The following is a 20,477-nucleotide window of genomic DNA, read 5'->3' as shown; positions in this document are numbered from 1 at the left end:
ATAATGTTGGTTGTTAAGACATTGAAAGGCTTATTTTAATGAAATGCTTAGGGAGAGAAATATAAACAATGTACATGTCACTAACAGGAAAATATACTTAAAACAGCAGATTACCTACTTACATTTATATCTTTTGTTGGTTTATGTTTGTCCTTTTAGATATATTTGACCACTGAAATAATTTGATATTTTCTTTTCTCTTCACAAAAAATGTCTTCATTCATCTGAAAATGTACTGTGTTAGGCACCAACATGTCCAGAAATTACATCATAGGGTTCCAGAAATGAATTGTAGAATCATAGAATCATAGAATTACGAAGTTGGAAAGGACCTTCAAGATCATCTAGTCCAACTGTCCTCCCATTACCATAGCTATAGCAAACCACTAAACCATCTCTTGTAACTCTTCATCCAGATGCCTCTTGAACACTGCCAGGGACGGCAACTCCACCACCTCCCTGGGCAGCCATTCCAGTGCCTGACCGCTTTCTGAGAAAAGAAGTTCCTTCTTATGTCTAGTCTAAACTTCATCTGATACAGCTTGCGAACATTTGCTTGGGTCCTGTTGGTTGCCTGGGAGAAGAGGCCAAGCCCCATCTCATCATCCTCATCACAGCCTCCCTTCAGGAAGTTATAGAGTGCAATGAGGTCTCCCTGAGCCTCCTCTTCTCCAGGCTAAACAATCTCAGCTCCCTCAGACACTCCTATTAAGACTGGTGCTCCAGACCCCTCACCGGTTTCGTTGCCCTTCTCTGGTCAGGTTCCAGAGCTTCAATGTCTTTCTTTCAGTGAAGGGCCCAAAACTGAACACAGTACTCGAGATGTGGCCTCACCAGAGCTGAGTACAGGGAGATGATTACCTCTCTGCTCCTGCTGGCATACACACTATTTCTTATATAGGATGCCATTGGCCTTCTTGGCCACCTGGGCAACTGTTGGCTTATGTTCAGCTGAGAGTCGACGAACGCACCCAGGTCCCTTTCCTCTTCACAGTCATCCAGCCACTCAACTGCAAGTCTATAGTGCTGCATGGGGTTATTGTGGCCAAAGTGCAGGATCCAGCACCTGGCATTGTTGAACCTCATCCCATTATTAACTAATTCCACTCACATAAGTTAAATAACCAAGTCACCAAGAATCTGAGGAACAATTACAGTCATAAAGGAAGAGGTTTTTCTGACCAGCAGATTTGTCAGTATTATTTTGCCATTCTAGCTGCAATAGCTTACATTACCTTTGATAAAATACATATATATATATCATCATAATTGTGATATGTAATTATCCTAAATATTCAAAGTTACTTTATAAAATGTCATTTGAAGGGTGAAAACAGGAGTTGAAAGAGATTCACTTGGTAGCTGGTCTCAGAGCTTTACAGGTAACCAATGTGTTATGAACATTCTTATCTTGCCTAAAAATAAATAAATAGAATAAGTTTTACCTATGTGGGATTAATGTGTAGTTTTTCTAATTTGTTTCATTTTGCCTATAGGGATCTCACTCTTTTTTTCTTTTCTTTTTTTTTTTTTTTTTAAGGAAAACAGCCCACAATGGAAGTAACAGATTAATCTATCATTAATTTCACATCTCTTTATGTAGTGATTTAATACATTAGTATTATCATTCTATTTCTGTCTGGAAGGGCAGTACACTCAAATAGTAGTCCCAGAATAGGGCCTAATGGCCTTGGATTTGAGGACTTTCTGAACTTTGGGAAACTTCATGTGTGAGTCAAATTTTGTATCAGAGGTCCATTTCTAAAACTGCCATCAATGCTCTTGATTCTCTTCTACCAGTGTCAGACTTCAGTGGGTTGTCTATTTCAGTGGGTTCGTGTCTGAAGCTTAGCCCTTGCTATTGGCAAATGAGTATGTATAGTTTATAATCTCTTCTTTTGCTAAGAGTTCTTTCTTTCTTTTTTTCCCCTAGAATTGCTTATCCAGATTTCTTGTAAGAACTGTTCCCATCTCACTATTTATGGAGCTTGAGATTTGTGGTTTCCACCTCAGACTATAAGGACCTGTGCTCCTGAAACATTCTTTTGTTATATCTCATCAACTTGATGAGAAGATGCTGCCTCTCCTTACAGACCCTGTCTGCACAACTACTGAGAGAAAAAATATGAGATATAAGGACAGTAACTCACAAATGGTTTAACCCAGAAGCCCTCATGGAAAAAAACTGCCCTTGCAATCAGATCAAGTTTTGCCTGGTCAGTTTTTGACGCTAGATTTCTAACATAAAGCCCCTCCTGGAAGATCTGAATTGAAATACCTAAGTTTAATCAGTATCAGATGTATGTATAAAACAGAACAAGGGACACAACTTGACCTTTTGGTGACTGACCTACTAACAAAAGCAAGGTCTTTCGGGATTTACCTCTTCATGCTTATAGTGTGGGGCAACAAGCCAGTATAACATCTGCTTAGTATTAATTGCAAAGCAAATGTACAATGCTGACACCATTAATCAGTTTGTCCAAGTGAATAAAATGTCAAAAACTGATGTAAGAAAGCTTGGCTTTAAAAGCAAACATTTCATACAGATCTGCATGGGTCCATCTAATGATGGATAAGTTAACCCTGGAGAATGAAGAATGACTCCAGCCTAATGTTAGAGGTGGAATGCATGTACATCTAGCTAAGTACAGAAATACAGTAAAAAAAATTAGAGGTATGGGAACTAGTTCTAAAAAATCAATCACCTGCTCTCCGTGCCACAAATATCAGTGTGATATGTTAAACAGAATGAATCACAACATTTTGTTTTAAGCCCTACCTGCAAGTTGCAAGCTGTGCCCTTAAGACTAAGTACTGTACCTTCACAGAACCCCTAAAAAGTCGCAAGCTTCCCCTTTCCCTGCCTGTGCTGGGCCACAGGCAGGAATAGTACCTAAAGGACAGGCATTTGTTAGAATTAGTCAGGTTGGTACAAAACAGGGCAGCAGAAATTGAAATCTGGACTTAAATTACGGATGAAAACTGAGGATCAGTCAGTAAAGGGTGCTATTATTCCCTTATGTAATGAGGAGTAGAACATCTGTCAGGGAAGGAGGAGGTAGAGAACACAAACACATGGAAGATAGAGATGGAAAAAATCTCAGCTAGCCAGCTTTAAAATGTAGGACTAATTCTATTGCTTCGTCAAATCTGGCTTAAAATTTTTAAGGCTTTTGTGCTTCCAAGATTCCCTTTGGGATATGTTTCTGGACTGCAATGTGTTTGAGTTTCAGTATATTTTTTCCTGATGCGCTATTTTTTTTTTTTAAACCTGAATTTCTTCCTACACAATTACCAGCACACCCCTTCATAACACAGTAAAAATCCACTTCCCTCATAAACTCTGTAGCATTCACTACAGCACTGCCTTTCTTTTAGGGTCAGATTCTGTTATATCTTCTCAGAATTCTGTGCCTTGTACTGTAAATTTTCCGCACTGGAAATCATCAGAATTATTCAAGGGTAGGGCTCTAGTCTTAAAAAATAAAATGGACACTGCTGGAATAAGCACAATATATCTTGAAAGTATGAGACAACCATTGTTTTTTCATTGGGAAGAAAAGTCTGTGTATTAAACCAGCCTCTTCATTGCTATAAATCAGCAGCTTGGTAAGGAGAGTTTCCATCATGTAAGCTGAAAGGACTGTACATGATGTACTGTTCCAACAGAAGCAATGCATATTTTGTTGTTGTTTCTCATTTACCTAGGGAAAATTCTTTACAATTTACTCTAAGTTGCCACTGAGGAAGGAAGCACATTCTTTGCTTCACCTGAAAGGAAGAAGAGCAGCATAAAATCATTTATGGTTCAATAATCATAAGTTAGATCATATCAACACAAATGAAATTAATTAGAAAAAGAAGAAACTTTATGAAGCCAAGAAAACCATTTGGTGAAGCTAGACTGAAGAGCTTCAAGTCCTGAATGGTCAGAAAATCTGGGAGATTTTCTCTGGTTGGAAAAGCAAAAATTCCTTATAACTTGAATCCCAAGTAAAGAAAAACACATCTAGAGGATCACTGTGCAGCAGAAAGTAATGATTATCTGCCTAAGACCACAAAACCAAATCAGTACTTTTTTTTTTCTTTCCATCATGTATAGTGAACACTACTTCTGTACTTAACAATACAGAAGGAAGATGATGATGCACTTTCAGACTTCAATAGTATACAAAGCTTTAGTACATGCTCTAATGGAAAACTAGTGCAAGGCAGAAAGGTAATAAAAAATAGGGCAAAATGCAGTCTGGGTTTACAGAAGATGGACTGTAACAGATTCATCTGGCTTTTTTTTTCACAACTATCAACTATTTTTTAGGGAAAGAAAATGTAGTGAATCTATCATGACTTCTATAAAGCTTTCTCATACAGTCCATTAAATAAAGCTGAGAAGATACTGAATAGTATAATAATTACTTCTACATGTGAATACAAATGAACATGTCAGCAGCAAGATGGTTTTGGGAAAGAGCTGAGTGAGGGAGGCAGGGAACAGGGGCTTATTACTGAGCATTCAAGGAGGCATCTTCCAAGACTGCTTATGGAATTCAGTATTATAAAATTTTCTCATGAACTGCCTTGGCAGAAAGACTAATGTAGTCTGTTGATGACACAGTTGGAGGCATTTTCAGTACGGTGGCTAAATACTGTATGCAGAGAAGGAAAAGGAAAAGAACATCACACAAAAATGATGATCAGTTCTGAAGTCAAGAGTGATAGAAATGTGATGGAAATGCAAAGACTTGTAAGATTTCCTGGTTTAAGTTGGCACTTTATCAACCAGAGGTGTACAAGGACAATGACGCATGTATTAGGTTGATGGCCCACCCATGACATGTAACTGACATGAAGCTATAAAAAAGACAAAGATGATCCTCATCTGAAATATATTTTAACAGAGGTAATTATTAACTCCGATTTGCAAGAAATAATTCAGCCTCCCCAAGGATGTCGCGTTTTAGTTATCACTATTTAAAAAATTAATTAGACCTGGATCAGGTTCACAGAACACATTCAGCAACTGGATGCTAGGCTGGTCAATAGGCTGGATACAAGGTTCATGAAGAGCCTGTCTTGCTAAGGCATCTAAATAGCTGAGGTTGCTGAAATGAGCAATTAGATAAGCAGTGATGTGATTGCTCCCCGTGAACACATCAGGGAATACATATGGAAGAGGAATTTGCTCTTCATTCCAAAAGAGCATCCTGGCACAATGACAGCTAAAATAAGGTTTCTAAAGAGCAGAGCAGGGAGTCACTAAAACAGCCCATTGAGAGACATAATAGGAGCAAGAAGACTGATTATATTTTAAAAGGATTGCCAATAGTTTGTGAGTAGGTTTTTATGATATGATGGTTCATCTTAACAGGAGATTGCTTTTTGTAGATTTCTGGGCATTTTTGCAGGCCATCAAGTCCCTATTTCCCCACTTTCTCCCAAAGAAGAAGAAAAAGCACCAAAGGGAAAAAGACAAAGTTGCCACTGTCATTTAGGACTGAGGAATCCGCTTTAACAGAAGTAGTTTGGAAAACTCTCAGCTGGTGTCTGAAAATTTGTTAGTGTTTAGATCACCCTCAGACTCTAGTGGATTCCTTACTCATTCTTTGACTCCTGACTCTCCTTTGACTCTCTGTTTCATTCTATGGAACTCCTGCTCAGATAGCTCTCAGACTAGACTGTGTTTGGACACAACCCTGAAAGACTTCAGAAACCCTGCAGCAAGATATCTGATCATGCTTCATCTGTATCTGATCATGGTCTGCCCATGAAATCAGACACAACTGGCTTGTCACCTTCCCAAGTTTATTTGCTGCCCTGTCTCGGCTTTCTCAACTCAACTCTATTCACTTCAGTTGTCAGGAGGCCTCCATAAACACTCCAGCTCAGTTATATGAGGACAGATACTTACCTGTCCATCTAGAGTTGTGCCAGTTCAGAACCTTATAGTCAGACCTGGATTCATAAAATTACAGTTAGAAGAATATGTGTATGGCAGAGGCATACCTACATGTTCACTTTCTACACACCTCAGAACAACTCTCAGAAAAGCTTCAATGCAGATTGGCAAAGTAACCTTCAGAAATACCTTTGAAATTGGCATACATCAAGCACAGGCAATGCAAAAGATAACTGACAGACATGTCAAACTGAAATAGAGAAAGGAATGGTCTGACTGTCTGTTAGTATCATAAAACATCATTTGCAGTGAATGAGTCTTCAGGAGAACTGTTCTCTGGCAGCTGCAATTTGAATTTTACATTACAGCTATTTAAAGAAGCTGAATATAAATTGAACAAAAAATCTGAACCACTATTAAACTGAAGATAATGCTTTGTTGGGCAATTACATACCAAATTACTATGCGGTATCACAATACTTACGTATAGGATTATAGGAATTGCGTAGTGCTTAGCTTTCATGACCATGCGACTGACCTCACAGCCGTATGAAGGGCTGCAGATGTGTATCTAGGACTGTAGTACAGCATATGTATAATGTATATTTTTCACAATGTTTTGTGAAAAAAAAATATATATATTAAGTATCTCTTTTTTTTTCTCAGGTAAAATGCCATCAGAGCACAGGCTGGCCTACACTCAGGATTCTGGGATGTGACCTTCCAGTGCTCAAAGGGAACTTATATACAGGAAGGTGGCCAATTTTTATATGGTTTGATAGTAATATGTCACAGTCTGTCAAGGGGGGATGGTTTTAAACTAAAAAAGGGGAGATTTAGATTAGATATTAGGAGGAAATTCTTTATTCAGAGGGTGGTGAGGCACTGGCACAGGCTGCCCAGGGAGCTGTGGATGCCCCAGTCCTGAAGGCTTTCAGGGCCAGTTTGGATGGGGCCCTGGGCAGCCTGAGCTGGTGAGCAGCAACACTGCCAGAGGCAGGAGGTTGGAACTAGGTGATCTTTAAGATCCCTTCCAACCCAAGCCAATCTATGGTTCTATGTCATCAGACTTAAGTTATGTTACTAATATTGGTATCCACGATTAGTCAAAATCGTAATATTTATGTTTTGTGTTTCTATGAACTCAGGTTTGAAGATGTTCTGGAAAAGCACATGAGATGTATCACAGCTGTGTCATTCATATTTTTAAAAATAAGAGTTTCTAAAAAATATATTTTAGGCATTAACTCAGTTAAAAGACAGTCTTCAGTTTCAAACACATTAAACATTCATTTACCTTCTCCATAATTCTTCATGTTCAGCTATAGGCAGTGACATTTCCACTTGCATGGCAAAAGCTGGAAATTCTGGCAACTCAGCAAAGAGCAGAGGAGTCATTTCAGATCTGTTACAGTAGGGAAGGCAGTCTGGGACTGTGAGATGAATATGGATGGAAGGCAGAATTAAAGAATTGCTCTGAAGTGATATGGTTAATCATATTGCTTATAAACAAACATTTTTCCTTTCCAGACTGACCTTCCCTCACCTCCAGATGATGAGGAGCTCATCCTTCTTACAGGTAATATTAAAAGCATAGTTCAGTATGCTGGTGTTATTGGCTAGAATTGTGAAACACCCAGACAGATAGACTAGAAACAAATCCACGTTATAAGCAGAAACAAATCCACTTTATAAGCAGCCCCCCTCCATTTTTTTTTATTTTTATTTTTATTTTAGTCCTGCCTATTGCAAGTTGGGATTCACACTTTCTGCTGCATCTTCCCATTGTGTAACCTGTGCTCATTTAGGGACAGGACTGTCCTTTGTTAGATGTCTGCAAAATGCTCACTGCAGAGCCTTCCCTCAGGACTTTAGAAATCCTTCTCACACCCTTTCATATAGTATCTAATAATAAGCAAGAGTCAAGACCACAATTATTCAGCAAATTCCATTGCTATGGAATCACGATATACACAAGACCCTGATAATATCTCTGTATTTTGTACATAACTTTGTTCCTAGACAACTGCACATAGGGTCAAGTGCTTTGGGAGTTTAGATCATAGTTGTTTCCTATGCATTATCTAAGTGAGGAATTGCAAGCAGGCACAGAGTGCCTCCTACATTATCAGGAAACATCTGGTAATTTGACCTACAGTTGCAAATGAAATTCTCTCCTTTGAGTTTCAGATGTAAAAGTCCTGCTTGTTTACAATATCTAAAGCCTTATTATTAGGTCTACACTTTATCATCTTTTAAGATGCTACTGAGCTTTTCCTTTTACATTTTTTACACACCTGTGTAATCTCCACTCTTTCAAACCTATTTAGCTGCATGGATAATTGCTCTGAAAGTAAGTAATGAAAGTCACCTTTATTTTGCACCAGACTTAATAGTATCCACAAAGGTGGACTCATGTTACAATGCAACAGTGACTGACTTCCCGTCCATCATGAAGGCTCTCCTGAAGTTGCTGGTAATACATTCTATTTCATAAACTATTTCTTTGTCCTCTGTTTTTGTTTCTCCCCATAACAGCATTAACATGTAGCAGCATTGCTATGGCTAAAATAAGTTCCAATACATCCAGCTGGTCATTTCATCAATTCAAATATTCACCTTTAAATTCCTAGAAAATATTTGTTTGGGAGAAAGCAGGACGTGCTTTGTGTTTAACAGGAACAGGCTGCCTTGTGGAACGTGTATCGCTGTGAGTAAGAACCCTGGAACGAGAAGCTGAATCTTTCCTCAAAAGCCTGATGGATTGCTTTCCTTTTGTTTTGGCTCAAGGAGGATTCTGACACCATTTGTTCAGCTCTCCACACAGTTGCTGAGCCCTGCATTTCTGAGAAAGAAAGAAAGAAATCCTGCAATACAGCAGAATATGTCCCTTCAAGTAGGAGGAGGCAGTAATGGGACCAGCAGGTCGTATAAAGAAATATTGCATTATAAAATGTTTGTTGCTCACAACATTTGAACCTGTAATTTTGAGAATATTGTTTCCTGTTCTTCTGTGAAATTTCAAAAGGAAACATTCCCAGGGCTGTAAGATCAGGGCCAGATAATTATCATACATGCATTTGGGAAAGTAACAGTCCTGTGTATCAATGTACGGTGTTTTTCTCAATGAAACCGTGACTTCAGTAGTCTGCATAAAGGAGACGACTGCTTCATTTGCTCCCAACAGCCTATTTCCTTACAGAGCAGTAGACTTCATAGAAACTTATCAGTTCACAGGCCACTTTTAGATAGGATTGATCTTCCCAGTGCTTTGTAGGCTGAGATTGCAATCTTGCCGAAAAATAGTCAGGAAGCCACAGAAACAATAAAATCTTTGGAAGGAAAGGGATAACCCAGAGCGGATGGCAAGTTGAGTCAGTTCCTTGTGGCTGCTCTTCCTAATTCAGGAGTTGACTCAAATATTTCTCCTGTTTCACAACTTGACTTTTTCCCCACTGCTGGCCAGCAGCCAGCATTCCTGTCAGGCACAAGCAGTGGGTCACAGCCCTTCCATGGACAAAAAAGGTGCTGTGAAGATAAAATCTTAACTGCTTTCTGGCCAAGATGAGGCTGCAGCCATCATTTACTCATTCCTTGTCTTTCATGCTGTTGCAGCTGGGTTCGTACATCTGAAAGATGGGAGATAATAACATGTGAAGACTAAATGAACTTTTCTATACTGAAAACAATAGGGAAGAAGCTTTGGGAGCAGATACAGCAAAACCGGTTGTGGAAAAACTACCTTATGCAAAAGTGCATGGAATTCTCATGATTCAATTTTTACAGCACTTTTTCTTTTTGAAGACACTTTTGAAGTGTTGCAAACATTTTATTCACGTTACTGCCACTGGAAGTAAGAAAGTAGCATTATTCTAATATTATATATTGTAATATTGAGAAAGAGACTGTCAAGCTACAGAAAAACAGTGATTGAATTAGGACTGCATACTCAGAATATCAAGGGATCAACTCTCGCCCACAGCTTATAGTTACATTTTTTGCTGAACTAGGCCGTGCAGGTTCTCAAATAGACTCCAGGAACTGACCACCTCTGTAAAAACACAAAAGCAAAGTGATCCCTGCCTGATCGATAGGGAATTGAAGTTCGAATATATTTTGTCACACAGGAAGTTCAAGGAAAAGGCAGGAACTGAACCAGATGTTTGAAGGTCTGGCCCAATGCCTTAAGCACAAAATAATGCTTTTACCTCATAAAAGTGCTCTAGACTAAAACCGATCTCTCTCACCTTTTACAATCTGTTTCAGTAAAGAGAATAGAGAGATATCTAGAAGTATGCTATTAACCCAAAGACTACTCCGTGATAAGAGAACATCCTTTGATGACTGTGGAATGTTATATAGCTTTTACTTACAACATTAAAAAAAAAGAGAGAGAGAGAAAAAAAGTGTCTGTTTTGTGGAGACAATTTCCAGACTTGGATCTGCTTTCCTCTTTTCCCTCCCTAAACTTGTTTTTTGGGGGGGGATTTTTTTGTTTTTGTTCTTAATACGTTTCTAACAAGATTACTCAGGATTGACTGACATGGATATGGATGGCACTGAATAAGCTGGACAACATAAGTACTTTCTTATACACTATGAATTTTTTTGTGACAACTTGGTAGGGAGAATGCACGGCTCCATTATCCACACTTCCACACTCTTGTGCTGTCATGTCTCCATCCCTGTGGATGCAACCTGGCCTCGATAATTAGCCTTGGCTCCTGTGGGAACAGAAATGTGCTGACTAAACGACTGTTCCTGTTATCTGGGTTCCCTACTGTGCTGTGAGTTCTTTGCTTTAATTTCATTAAATGCCTTAAAGTTCAGTTGTGTGCAAAATGTCTTTTTTTCCTCTTCTTCTCTCCCCCCTCCCCCCCAACAAAATCTGCATTAAGGTAAATGCAATTGCTTAATGGCCAAATCAGCAGGGTGAAGCAAACAAAGAGCTGCACTTCATGTTCCTATGTGAGTGAATGCCAATTCAAATCTACTTAACTTCTGTAAATTGATTTGAAGGCAGCACCAGATGTGCCCCTAGATTTCCATTTATTCCTCACAAAAAGTCAATGAAATACATGTCATCTGGAAATTGTCCCAGGGAAGCAGATGCGATATGTTTATTGAGGCTTTGACAGAAGACCAATTCTTGGAGTTTCAGATTGGTGTTCAGGGTGAAAAGCAGCTCTCAGGAGACTTCCAGCATAGTGGTAGTCCACAGTGTAAGTAGAATCTGCTTTGTGTAATAAAACAGAGATTGAAAAGGTCTTCCGAGTAGATGGAAAACTAAGATCAAATCAGATATTTATACCATAATATCCTTCTCTACCTAACTAAAATTAGAGTACTTTGCTTCAATGATCATCGTGGTAATTCAGTTCAATTGTCTTTTCTATTGAAAAGTTCATTTCCTGTGGCCATTTTCTAAGATTTCAGTATTTACAGGAAACCAAACCCACTAACACATCCCAGTTGGAGGGGGTTTCCACTGCTCAGAGAAAGGTACTGAGAGGTACAAAAGTTCAAACGTACTCAGCTGCAGATGAGCTCACCCTCACCCGTTCTCTGCAGCTGATTATAATAAAAACATCACCTCCCATGTGACCAGCTCTCACCATTGGAAAGCAATAATGTCATCTCCAGTGGGATCCTGGATGATATACAACTAGTATTAAAACACAGATATTTCTCCAGATTTCCCTGCAGCCTGTAATTTCCTTTAGTGAAAAGGACTGGCTGATGGAGCAGAGTTTGGAGAGGATAAAGGAATAAATACTCTATCAATATTAAAGAGCAAGAAGAAAAGATGATCACCTCAGTAAAACAGATTGTAGCTTGGCAGTTGGGGTAAACACATGGGACTGTTTTGACAGTAAGAGTTGATTTTTGTTTGTTTGCTTTGTTGTATGTCATAAAGAGAAGTACACAGCATTAAACAAAATAAGTTGCTATTAGCATTTACTCCTTCAAGCAAAAGCGTTCTTTCAGGTTTGATCAAATAGTCCATGGAAAGATTAGTTTCATGAGGCCTCTGAGCAAGTCAGTAAAGCATTTAGACAGAAAAAAGTGTAATGCAAGAAATTTGCTTTTCCATGCAAGACTGCTGTTTCCAAGAAATATCACAGACTTCTAAAGCATGCTGTGCCTGATGGCCTCAAGGAAAAGCAGAGACATTCCTATAAAAAGAATAAAGGGGAGAATACTTGCTGAGTAACTGTCCTTACTCAATATAGATGTGCAATTACTTGCCTAATATTTAATTTGCAGCATTCTTTTCTTCCTTTCTGGAGAAGAAGGACCGTTATATTATGCATGCCTGTCATGAAAGAGGAGATTACTCACAAACAAAGGAATTCAGATATCCTGAGGAACATCAGATAAGCATTACAATATGCCCCAGAGTTTGCTTGAGACAACATCGCTATGGGGAGGCTATATAATTTCTAGACACTCCTCTCAGCAAGATTCCATTACTGAACAGGGAGGTGTGCGATAAAAAAAACTCAATGTTGTTCCTCATGGCTTTTAAGAACCTATCTCCTATCTCTCTGTGTAGACAATATTTACACGAAGCCAAGGAAAGAAATATCCGCCCAACCAAAGTGTCTCTGGGAAGACCGAATGCAATAAATATTGTTGGTAAATTTTCTTATTGGGACATATTCTTTATCTACAGGGAAAAGAGATCTTCAAAATAAAAGACACTGTTATTTTGACAGAACAAATAGAACTGCTAGCACTGCAGACTGACTAATCAGTGCACTGGAAATTGCTGAATACTTACGGCTTTATCTTCACAAAAGCCAAACAGACCTAAGAATGTGTATTAACTGCTGACATCTTCAATAACTTATATGAAACCATTTTTAGCTCATCCCAGTCTTCATTATTTCTCTGAAGAGAAATTGCTGGACTAAGTGGGCTAGAGAAGATGCATAACTTGCACCATACAATCTATTTTCTTGTCTTAGGGTTACTTTCAAGAGGCTTCATAAAGTGTGAGATGGGTCTATGCTTGACAAAGCTCAAAATGTGAGGAGGAGAGATGGGGCTCCTCGAGGTATGTTAGTGCTGTGATGCTGAAGCAACACTACCAGAGTGCTTTAGTGATGCACAGGGCTCTGACAATTAGCCATCATTGGCAACAGCTTGAAAGACAAGATAGAGAAACCAAGGTTTGTCAGTCATGGAGTCTCAGAACAGCAGGGGTTGGAATGGACCTCTAGAGATCATTGAGTCCAACTGCCTTGTTGAAGTAGGTTCCGTACAGCAGGTCACACAGGTTGTTATTGAGGCAGGTCTTGAATATCTCCAGAGAAGGAGATTACACAACATCTACGGGCAGTTTTTGTTGAATCTCATCAGGTTCCTCCCTGCCCAGTCTGGTCTCTAGTCTGCCCAGGTCTTGTTGAATGGCAGCACAGCCTTCTGGTATGTCAGCCACTCCTCCCAGCTTTGTACCATCAGCAAACTTGCTGAGGGTGGACTCTATCCCTTCATCCAGGTCACTGATGAAGATGTTGAACAAGACCAGACCCAGCATTGGCCCCTGGGGAATACCGCTAATTACAGGCCTCCAACCGGACTCTGTGCCATCGATGAGAGCCCTCCGAGCTCTGCCAGTCAGATGCTTCTCAATCCACCTCACTGTCCACTCTTCCAGGCTCTTCTCAGTGATGTATAGAGATAGGACAATGAGTAATGGCCTAAAACTTCAACATAGGAAGTTCAGTACTAACATGCAGAACTCCTTTATGATAAGGGTGATGGAGCACTGGAACAGGTTGCCCAGAGAGGATGCGGAGTCTCCTTCTATGGAAATATCCAAGGCCTGTCTGGATGCCCACCTATGTGACCTATTGTAGAGTACCTGCTTTAGCATGGGGGTTGGACTCAATAATCTCCTGAGGTCCATTACAACCCCTATAATTCTGTGATTCTGTGAAACCTTATTTATTTGTACACGAGGTGACTAACTCACTAAAGTATGTATTCTGTGGTAAATAGTCGTGAGTTTAGATTTTATATAGTTCCTAATTTATTCTCTGGTACTCTTTAGAAGAAAAATAGCTGGCATGTATGTACAGAAACAATTTGGTATGGTTTCCAAAATGGTTTGGCTTTGGTCTAACTTACTCTGCCTGAAAACCCCACCTGCCATCAGTTATTTTTGTTCTTTCCTGCTTATGAAAGAAGCGTGTAGGCTGAGGAAGAGGAAAGCTAGCAAAAGATGTGTGGAGGTACAGTGATGTAGATTAGAGCATAGAAGTTAAAATGACATACTTCTTAGCAAAAAAATTACTCATCTGACACACTTCTCTTTCATGTTCTTATGTATAGCTAGCTGCTAAAGCAGCGGTGTTAAGGCTTCTAAACCAGAAAAGCTGTCCTATCCATAACTAGGTGTTGACTTGGCTAGGTTTTGACTACAGTGTTGAATTTCTGGGTATGAAAAAGTGTGAGTAGACATTTTTGGACAGCAAGAATGATTTGAAAAACAATCATTCCATTAAAGCAGCCTGACTCAGAAAAGATTTTGTCACTCATTCCTCTAAAAAAATCCCCAAACTTAAACAAGTAAGGTTCATGCAAGATAGTACTACCCAGCCTATTGTAAAAAGGAAAGCTTAAATAATTATCTGCATCATTTTTTCTGCAGATTCTTAGCTCTTGGTTTGCACTGAGTTAGTGAGTATCAGAGTACAACAAGGGCCAGCTGTTCCCTAAGGGTAAGGGAGCTGTTGAGGGGCCAAGCATGACAACAAGGACAGTAGGGCAGAGGCCCTAATTACCAGACAGAATCCAGATCCAAAGTAGTCAAGCAAGGAGAGCAGAGCCAGACTGGAGATAGGAGTCAGGGTCATCCCAGAATCCACATCGTGCTTGGTAATGAGGCACATTTGAGGAACACAAGTCAGAATCAGTGCAAAAGCTGAAATAATGAAGTGTTCAGAGCAATTCACTGCATCTTATGAAGACAGCAGAATGCAAGCTCTGCTGGAGAATCCTTAGGTAGAAAGGAAGTACAAATCACCTCCAGTGATTATCCTCTGTGAATGTAACAGAGAATCTGCAGCACATCACCTTTACACTATCACCTCTCCCTGCCTGCACAGGTCATGTTTGTTTAAGTCAAGATAAAATATCTTCTAGGACAAGGGCCTCACTGCTTCATTTCTTCAATTCCCACCTTGGTCAGCCCTTGGAAAAGCAACATTCTGTACTGCTAATGTCTCTGAGAAATGTTAGACATGCTCTGGAAGGAAGAAAACAGGCAAAGCAGCGGCTTCATAAGTAGGGGAGATTATTAGAAAGTATAGGTAGAGAGAACAGGGTGGAATCATTAGAGAGTTCTGCTAGCAATAAGGCATATGCTTAAATTTTATTTCAGTGAAAAACATTCGCAATCAGACAAGGCATTCCACTTGACAAAGGCAGGGAGAAATCTCACTTTGGGTTTAGCTGTTGGGACGAGAGAGGAAAAAAATAGGAGCAACTTCTGCAATTGAATCAATGGTTGGGACAGTGCTGCTCTCTACTGGTGAGAAGCACACATTGCTCTAGCAGCGCACTCATGCCTGGGTGTGCATGTAGGCAATGCTTGAAAAGGTATGTGAGCTATTTTAGCAATTTTAAATAAAAGCTGTAATATCTATACAAATTCATACCTTCTCACTATTAAAATTAAATACTTTTTACATTTTTTGAGTGTCTAAAAGCTTCGTTTCTTCTTCAGACTCCGTTGCTTCAAAGTAAATCCAGCAGTTTAATACAAACATGATAACATTGTTCTACGGTCAAGAAAATGTTTCCAACTTACTTTTAATTCTTTCTTACCTCCTTATTTATTTATTTATTTAAAATGGAAAAATCATGGATTTTCATTGAAATGGGAATTTGAACTGTCTGAATAATTTAGAGGGTGTTTGAAAATGAGTTTTAGAGTTTTACTCTAAGAGTTAAAAAAACAATATCCACTTGCTTGTAAAACAAGTAAACAAAGGCGGTGCTCTGTTGATAGAACAACACAGGTACTTTCAAATAATGATGGATATTCACAAAGAACTCATAGTTTCAGATCATAGAGATTCAGACTCACATAAGATGAAGATAAGAGGTTAAACATAATACTCGGAATTGAATCGTGGCTAAAATAATGAGTGAGTTTGTGTCTCACAGACACAAGGCTGAATGAAATGGTAGGCAATTATTTGGATGTGGCAACTTTTGCAGGTTGGACCAGAGATGATTCTTGGAGAGACTCTCTCTGGATTCTCCCTGTGCACTTCTTCATCTGGATGATAATGAGACTCCAGAATGGAGATCAATTGCCAAGAGAGCATGGCACCTTCCTTTCATAGAATGATAGAATCATAGAATCACCAAGGTTGGAAAAGAACTACAAGATCAACCAGTCCAACCATCCACCCATCACCAATAGTTCTCACTAAACCATGTCCATCAGCACAACATCCAAACATTCTTTGAATGCCTCCAGGGTCAGTGTCTCCACCACCTCCCTGGGCAGCCCATTCTGCTGCCTGACCACTCTTTCAGAGAAGCAGTATTTCCTAACATCCAGCCTGAACTTCCCCTGGCACAGCTTGAAACCATAAGCTTAAAGCTTTACTGAAAGAGATATTCCATTTTGACTAGATGTGCCCATGGTTTTATCATCTGGTTCTCTTTAGGCATACTCAGATCTTAACAACTTGCCTCATCACACCCACATGATACATGCCTATGACAGGTCTTCTAAGCATCAGCAGCAGCATTCCCTGTGGCCTTTTCTCACACTACTTTCACTTAAAAGTCTCACTACAAAACACTGTCCACCTTAAGTAAAACAGAACTGCAAGGCACTGAAGTATCTAGACAAACAAGCATCACTTTCTTGTGTAAAATCACTGAACATGGAAAAATATTAAGATACACCAATTTGCTCATTTTCTTTTGTTCTATGTCTCTCCTTTGCCTGGGGGACTGTCAGTTACAGACATGGTTCTCATGTGGTCTATAGATAGTCTTGTCTTGCAAATGGTTGTCAGTGTGAAGGTTATTCTGAAGTAATTGAGCCACATCTTGAAGTCTTCCCCTTCTCTCAGGAGTGGTGTAGGCAGCTTCTGTTCCAGCAGGCAGCAGGCAACCCGATGGACAGTATTTAACTGAGCAGAGATAGTTGCATCAGTCTTCCAGGAAAGGCTGACACTGCATTCTCCACAGGCATGGACTGTCTTTGTGTGGTCCTTCCTCTCACTCCACTTCAGTAACAAAATGAACAGTGAAGCACCAATTCTAATGGTGTTTGCACGGTAACCCAGCTAAGGGCCTCTGTGCAAAAAGGTAACAATGGTGCTATACATTCATGTAGAATGACAAACAAGTCTCCAAAAGACATTAGGAAGCATCCTGCAGTGCCTTGTTTAACTACAGGAGCAAACTGCAGATGAGACAGAATGCCACGGCACACAGGGAGCATTCATCACAAACAGATTGCTCATTGTTTTACACATAAAGTAAGATCTGGAAAGCTATAATGTTGCCCTATCTCCTGGAAGGCTTGTTGTGGGACTGTGTAAACAGCCAAAGAATTTATGGCTAGAGTCTCAAGCACAGTGGCCTTGGTGGTCAATTGCTGAATATGTGTGATAATTTATTTATTTTTTTAATGTTGATGAGTGGCTATGATACAATATTAGTACTTTATTCCACTGTTTTTCTTTTTCTGGCAGCTCTGTTACTTGCCATCCTCAGGAAGGGATTCACAGTGATTATGAGTGGAATCTCAGCCTCTTCTCTGGTAGTCATAGCAGCATACCCGGTCTGATGAGGAACTGCAAGACTCCAAGAAAGAATTGCCCTACCAAGATGCCATATAAAATTATCAGCTGTTTTTTCCTACTTGCAGGGAAGTTTTTGAGCTATGCTGCTGACCATGAGCAGCTGTAAATGTGCACCAGTAAGGGACAATTTGGCTCTAGGTTAATCTGGAGGGTACACAATAAGACATAAAGCCCCATATCCCCAAGCTGAGTTTGCTCTGAATATAATTATACCCCAAGGACAGAAATGGAGCTGATGAAAATGTCATCTTTGTTGTGTTTGTTTTCTGAGAAAAGAAAACCCACTGGAGGTTATCAGGAGAACCATTTTATTTTTAGAACACCCTTGTTCCCATGGAACTCAAGAGAATTTGTGTCTTTTACTTGAATGGGAACAAAACACTGCCCTTGGGGAATGACTTCTTACATTACCAAAAAAGAAATATGATTAGGAAAACCCGCGGAGTATATTTTTTCTAGTAATTTGCTCTCGAAGAAATGCATCTACGGAAATATACTTTCTATAGAAACTGTTTATTGTTCATCCTGAGACATTATTTTGTCATGCTGTTAGTTTCATAGGGTAGTGTTTTGGATTTTTTTTCAATGCTTATTGATATTAATATGAATCACAGGTTTTTATTAAGCTCTGGATTAGAGGATTGAGTCTCTTAGCAGAATTCTACTAAGAAAAAAAGAGAATACAATTTTACTCAGCTATTTGATGCTTTTGCGATAAACTAAAGTATGTTCTAGCATGTACAAATGTAGAGGAAAGGCAAAGGTAAAAATCCCATCTCTATACTTAGATCTGAAGAAGAAAAGTTTTCCTTGTGTGGAAAAAACTTTTAAGTCTCCCTTTCTTTTTCAAACAATCCAGCAGTTGTCTGTTGGTTCAGGGATTGTTAAAGCACCAACAAGCTACCCTAAAACTAAAATCTGCCGGTCAAAACAAAATGCGGTTGAAACTGACATGGGATACCTTTTAAACCATGTATGTTTTCAAGCAATGATTGGAAGATAAATTCTCCTCAATTGGCACTTTGCTATTCTGTAATTCTAAACTCAGTTTGTCCTTCTAGCAAAAAACAGATTCAACTAGGTGAATATGTTCCTGGTAGAGAGAAGTGACTGGTTACAGTTAAAGGTTGCAGTGATGAGATTAAAGTCAGTGCTTTGGAGGGCAGGGGTGTTGTGTGTCTATAGGTCAGGCTAGGGTTCAGAAAAGGATGAGTTTCACACATAAATTTACTGCAAGATCTTATAAACGTGGTGGGTCTAGCAAAAGAGCTAGTGATGGCAAGGATTTACGCCTTCTGGCTAGTTGCAATGGAAACTGGTGGCAGCAACTTTACTGTTAAAGGTAGTATAAATGCATAGTTTGGTAGATTGAATGCATGGTTTGGATTTAGGAGAGCAGTCTGTAGAATTACATATCTCACTACATCACAGCAGCCCTACAGTCCTTATTTCAGAGGCATAGGAGATCTGACGATGCTTCCTAGAGGCAACAGGAGTGACTAACTGTAGTGCAGGTCACTGTCATACTTGTCCCTGTGGAATCCTGACCTAACTGCAAAAGGGAAACTTGCATTTAATGTGTGCTTCAGTTGAGGTAGAATTGGGGCTCGTGTCTGAAAGGATGTCTGGCTCTGATATGGAAGCTGGCAATTCTGTAATGGTTAAAGAAAGGGGTCAAAAAAGGAGAGGAAAGTGGAGATTACTAACAAATCCAGTCCATCAGAGTGAGGCAGGAAAGGAAGAGTACAGTCTATATGCTATAGTACTGAATGGAGGACTTTAAGATATCATTATGTTATATTATATGTAATATTATATCCTGCTTATATGCTCCCTTCAAGTACTGGAAGGACACAGTGAGGTCTGAACTATCAGCAATTAAGGTGTGATAGGACTATAGATAACACATGTAGCACTTATGCAGATAGAGTTCAGGGAAGAAGAGGGCACAGACCTGAATTTGCTGTAGTTCCCATAGTCTTTGAAGAGACAGTTAGGGCTAATGCAAGGAAACTGCTTTACTCAGCATTAAGTTTGAAGTTCAAGACATATGCTAGTCTTCGCAGAAGGCTATCCTTCTGTGAAAGAGAAGATGGAGAGCTAAATCCAATGTTGGATCTTACCAGCTGTTAAAGAATAACTGAGGTAAGGGTTGATGCTTGTGGATGTCAACAACATCTTCATAGTATTGACTTAGGATAGGGTGAGTAAGGTTACCCACAAGTGAAGGGCCAAAGTGGATATCTGGTTTCCATTTGGAAAGCAGAGCTTGGAGGGTTGCCTTTGTTCCTGGATCCTGCCAGGCCTCAGGTTCCAGTTTCTGAACTGGCTATCCTCACAATAAAGATTGTGTAATTCATCCTACAACAGAAAAGAATAAATGAACTAAGGATGAGACAAATGGTAGAGTGGCTTAGGATCACAGGTCTGGTAGAAGATGATCATGGTCTTGGTGTTACGTACGTCAGTTCCTTAACAAGCTAAGGAAGAAAAGCTGAATTTGGAGTTAGGGATCTGTGCAGCAAAGGTCACAGATAAAATATTAGTGTAGTTTCCTGCAGGGAATGGATGCCTACAGCAATAAGTAATTCTACCAAGAAAGTAGAACTTAAGAACTTCCAGAACTTAAGAAGAAATTCAGACTCAGTGTTGGAATTGCAATTCAGGAAACCAGAAGATGCAGAGATCAGCTTATTGCTGGAGTCTTAGTTCTGTAGTGCAGGATGAAGGCTACT

General features: G+C 39.5%; 1 protein-coding gene and 1 long non-coding RNA gene across 2 annotated transcripts in view; one reads left to right on the top strand and one right to left on the bottom strand.

Moving 5' to 3' along the window:
• Window positions 1–7,230, bottom strand: part of DCBLD2 (discoidin, CUB and LCCL domain containing 2) — a 48,734-nt gene extending 41,504 nt beyond the window's left edge. Inside the window, exon 1 of the mRNA XM_015876825.1 lies at window positions 7,197–7,230. Coding sequence (XP_015732311.1) covers window positions 7,197–7,215 — 19 coding nt within the window. The 5' untranslated portion in view covers window positions 7,216–7,230. The remainder of the gene's footprint in view (window positions 1–7,196) is intronic.
• LOC107320715 lies at window positions 6,569–10,747 on the top strand. Its single transcript, XR_001558357.2, has 4 exons — window positions 6,569–6,654; window positions 7,430–7,478; window positions 8,287–8,375; window positions 8,579–10,747. It is a non-coding gene; the product is annotated as an uncharacterized LOC107320715 (long non-coding RNA).
• The last annotated feature ends 9,730 nt before the right edge of the window (window positions 10,748–20,477 follow it).

The sequence above is a fragment of the Coturnix japonica genome, chromosome 1, assembly GCF_001577835.2.
Source record: "Coturnix japonica isolate 7356 chromosome 1, Coturnix japonica 2.1, whole genome shotgun sequence".
In the NCBI taxonomy this organism is placed as follows: domain Eukaryota; kingdom Metazoa; phylum Chordata; class Aves; order Galliformes; family Phasianidae; genus Coturnix; species Coturnix japonica.
This window is presented reverse-complemented; position numbering and strand designations above follow the sequence as displayed.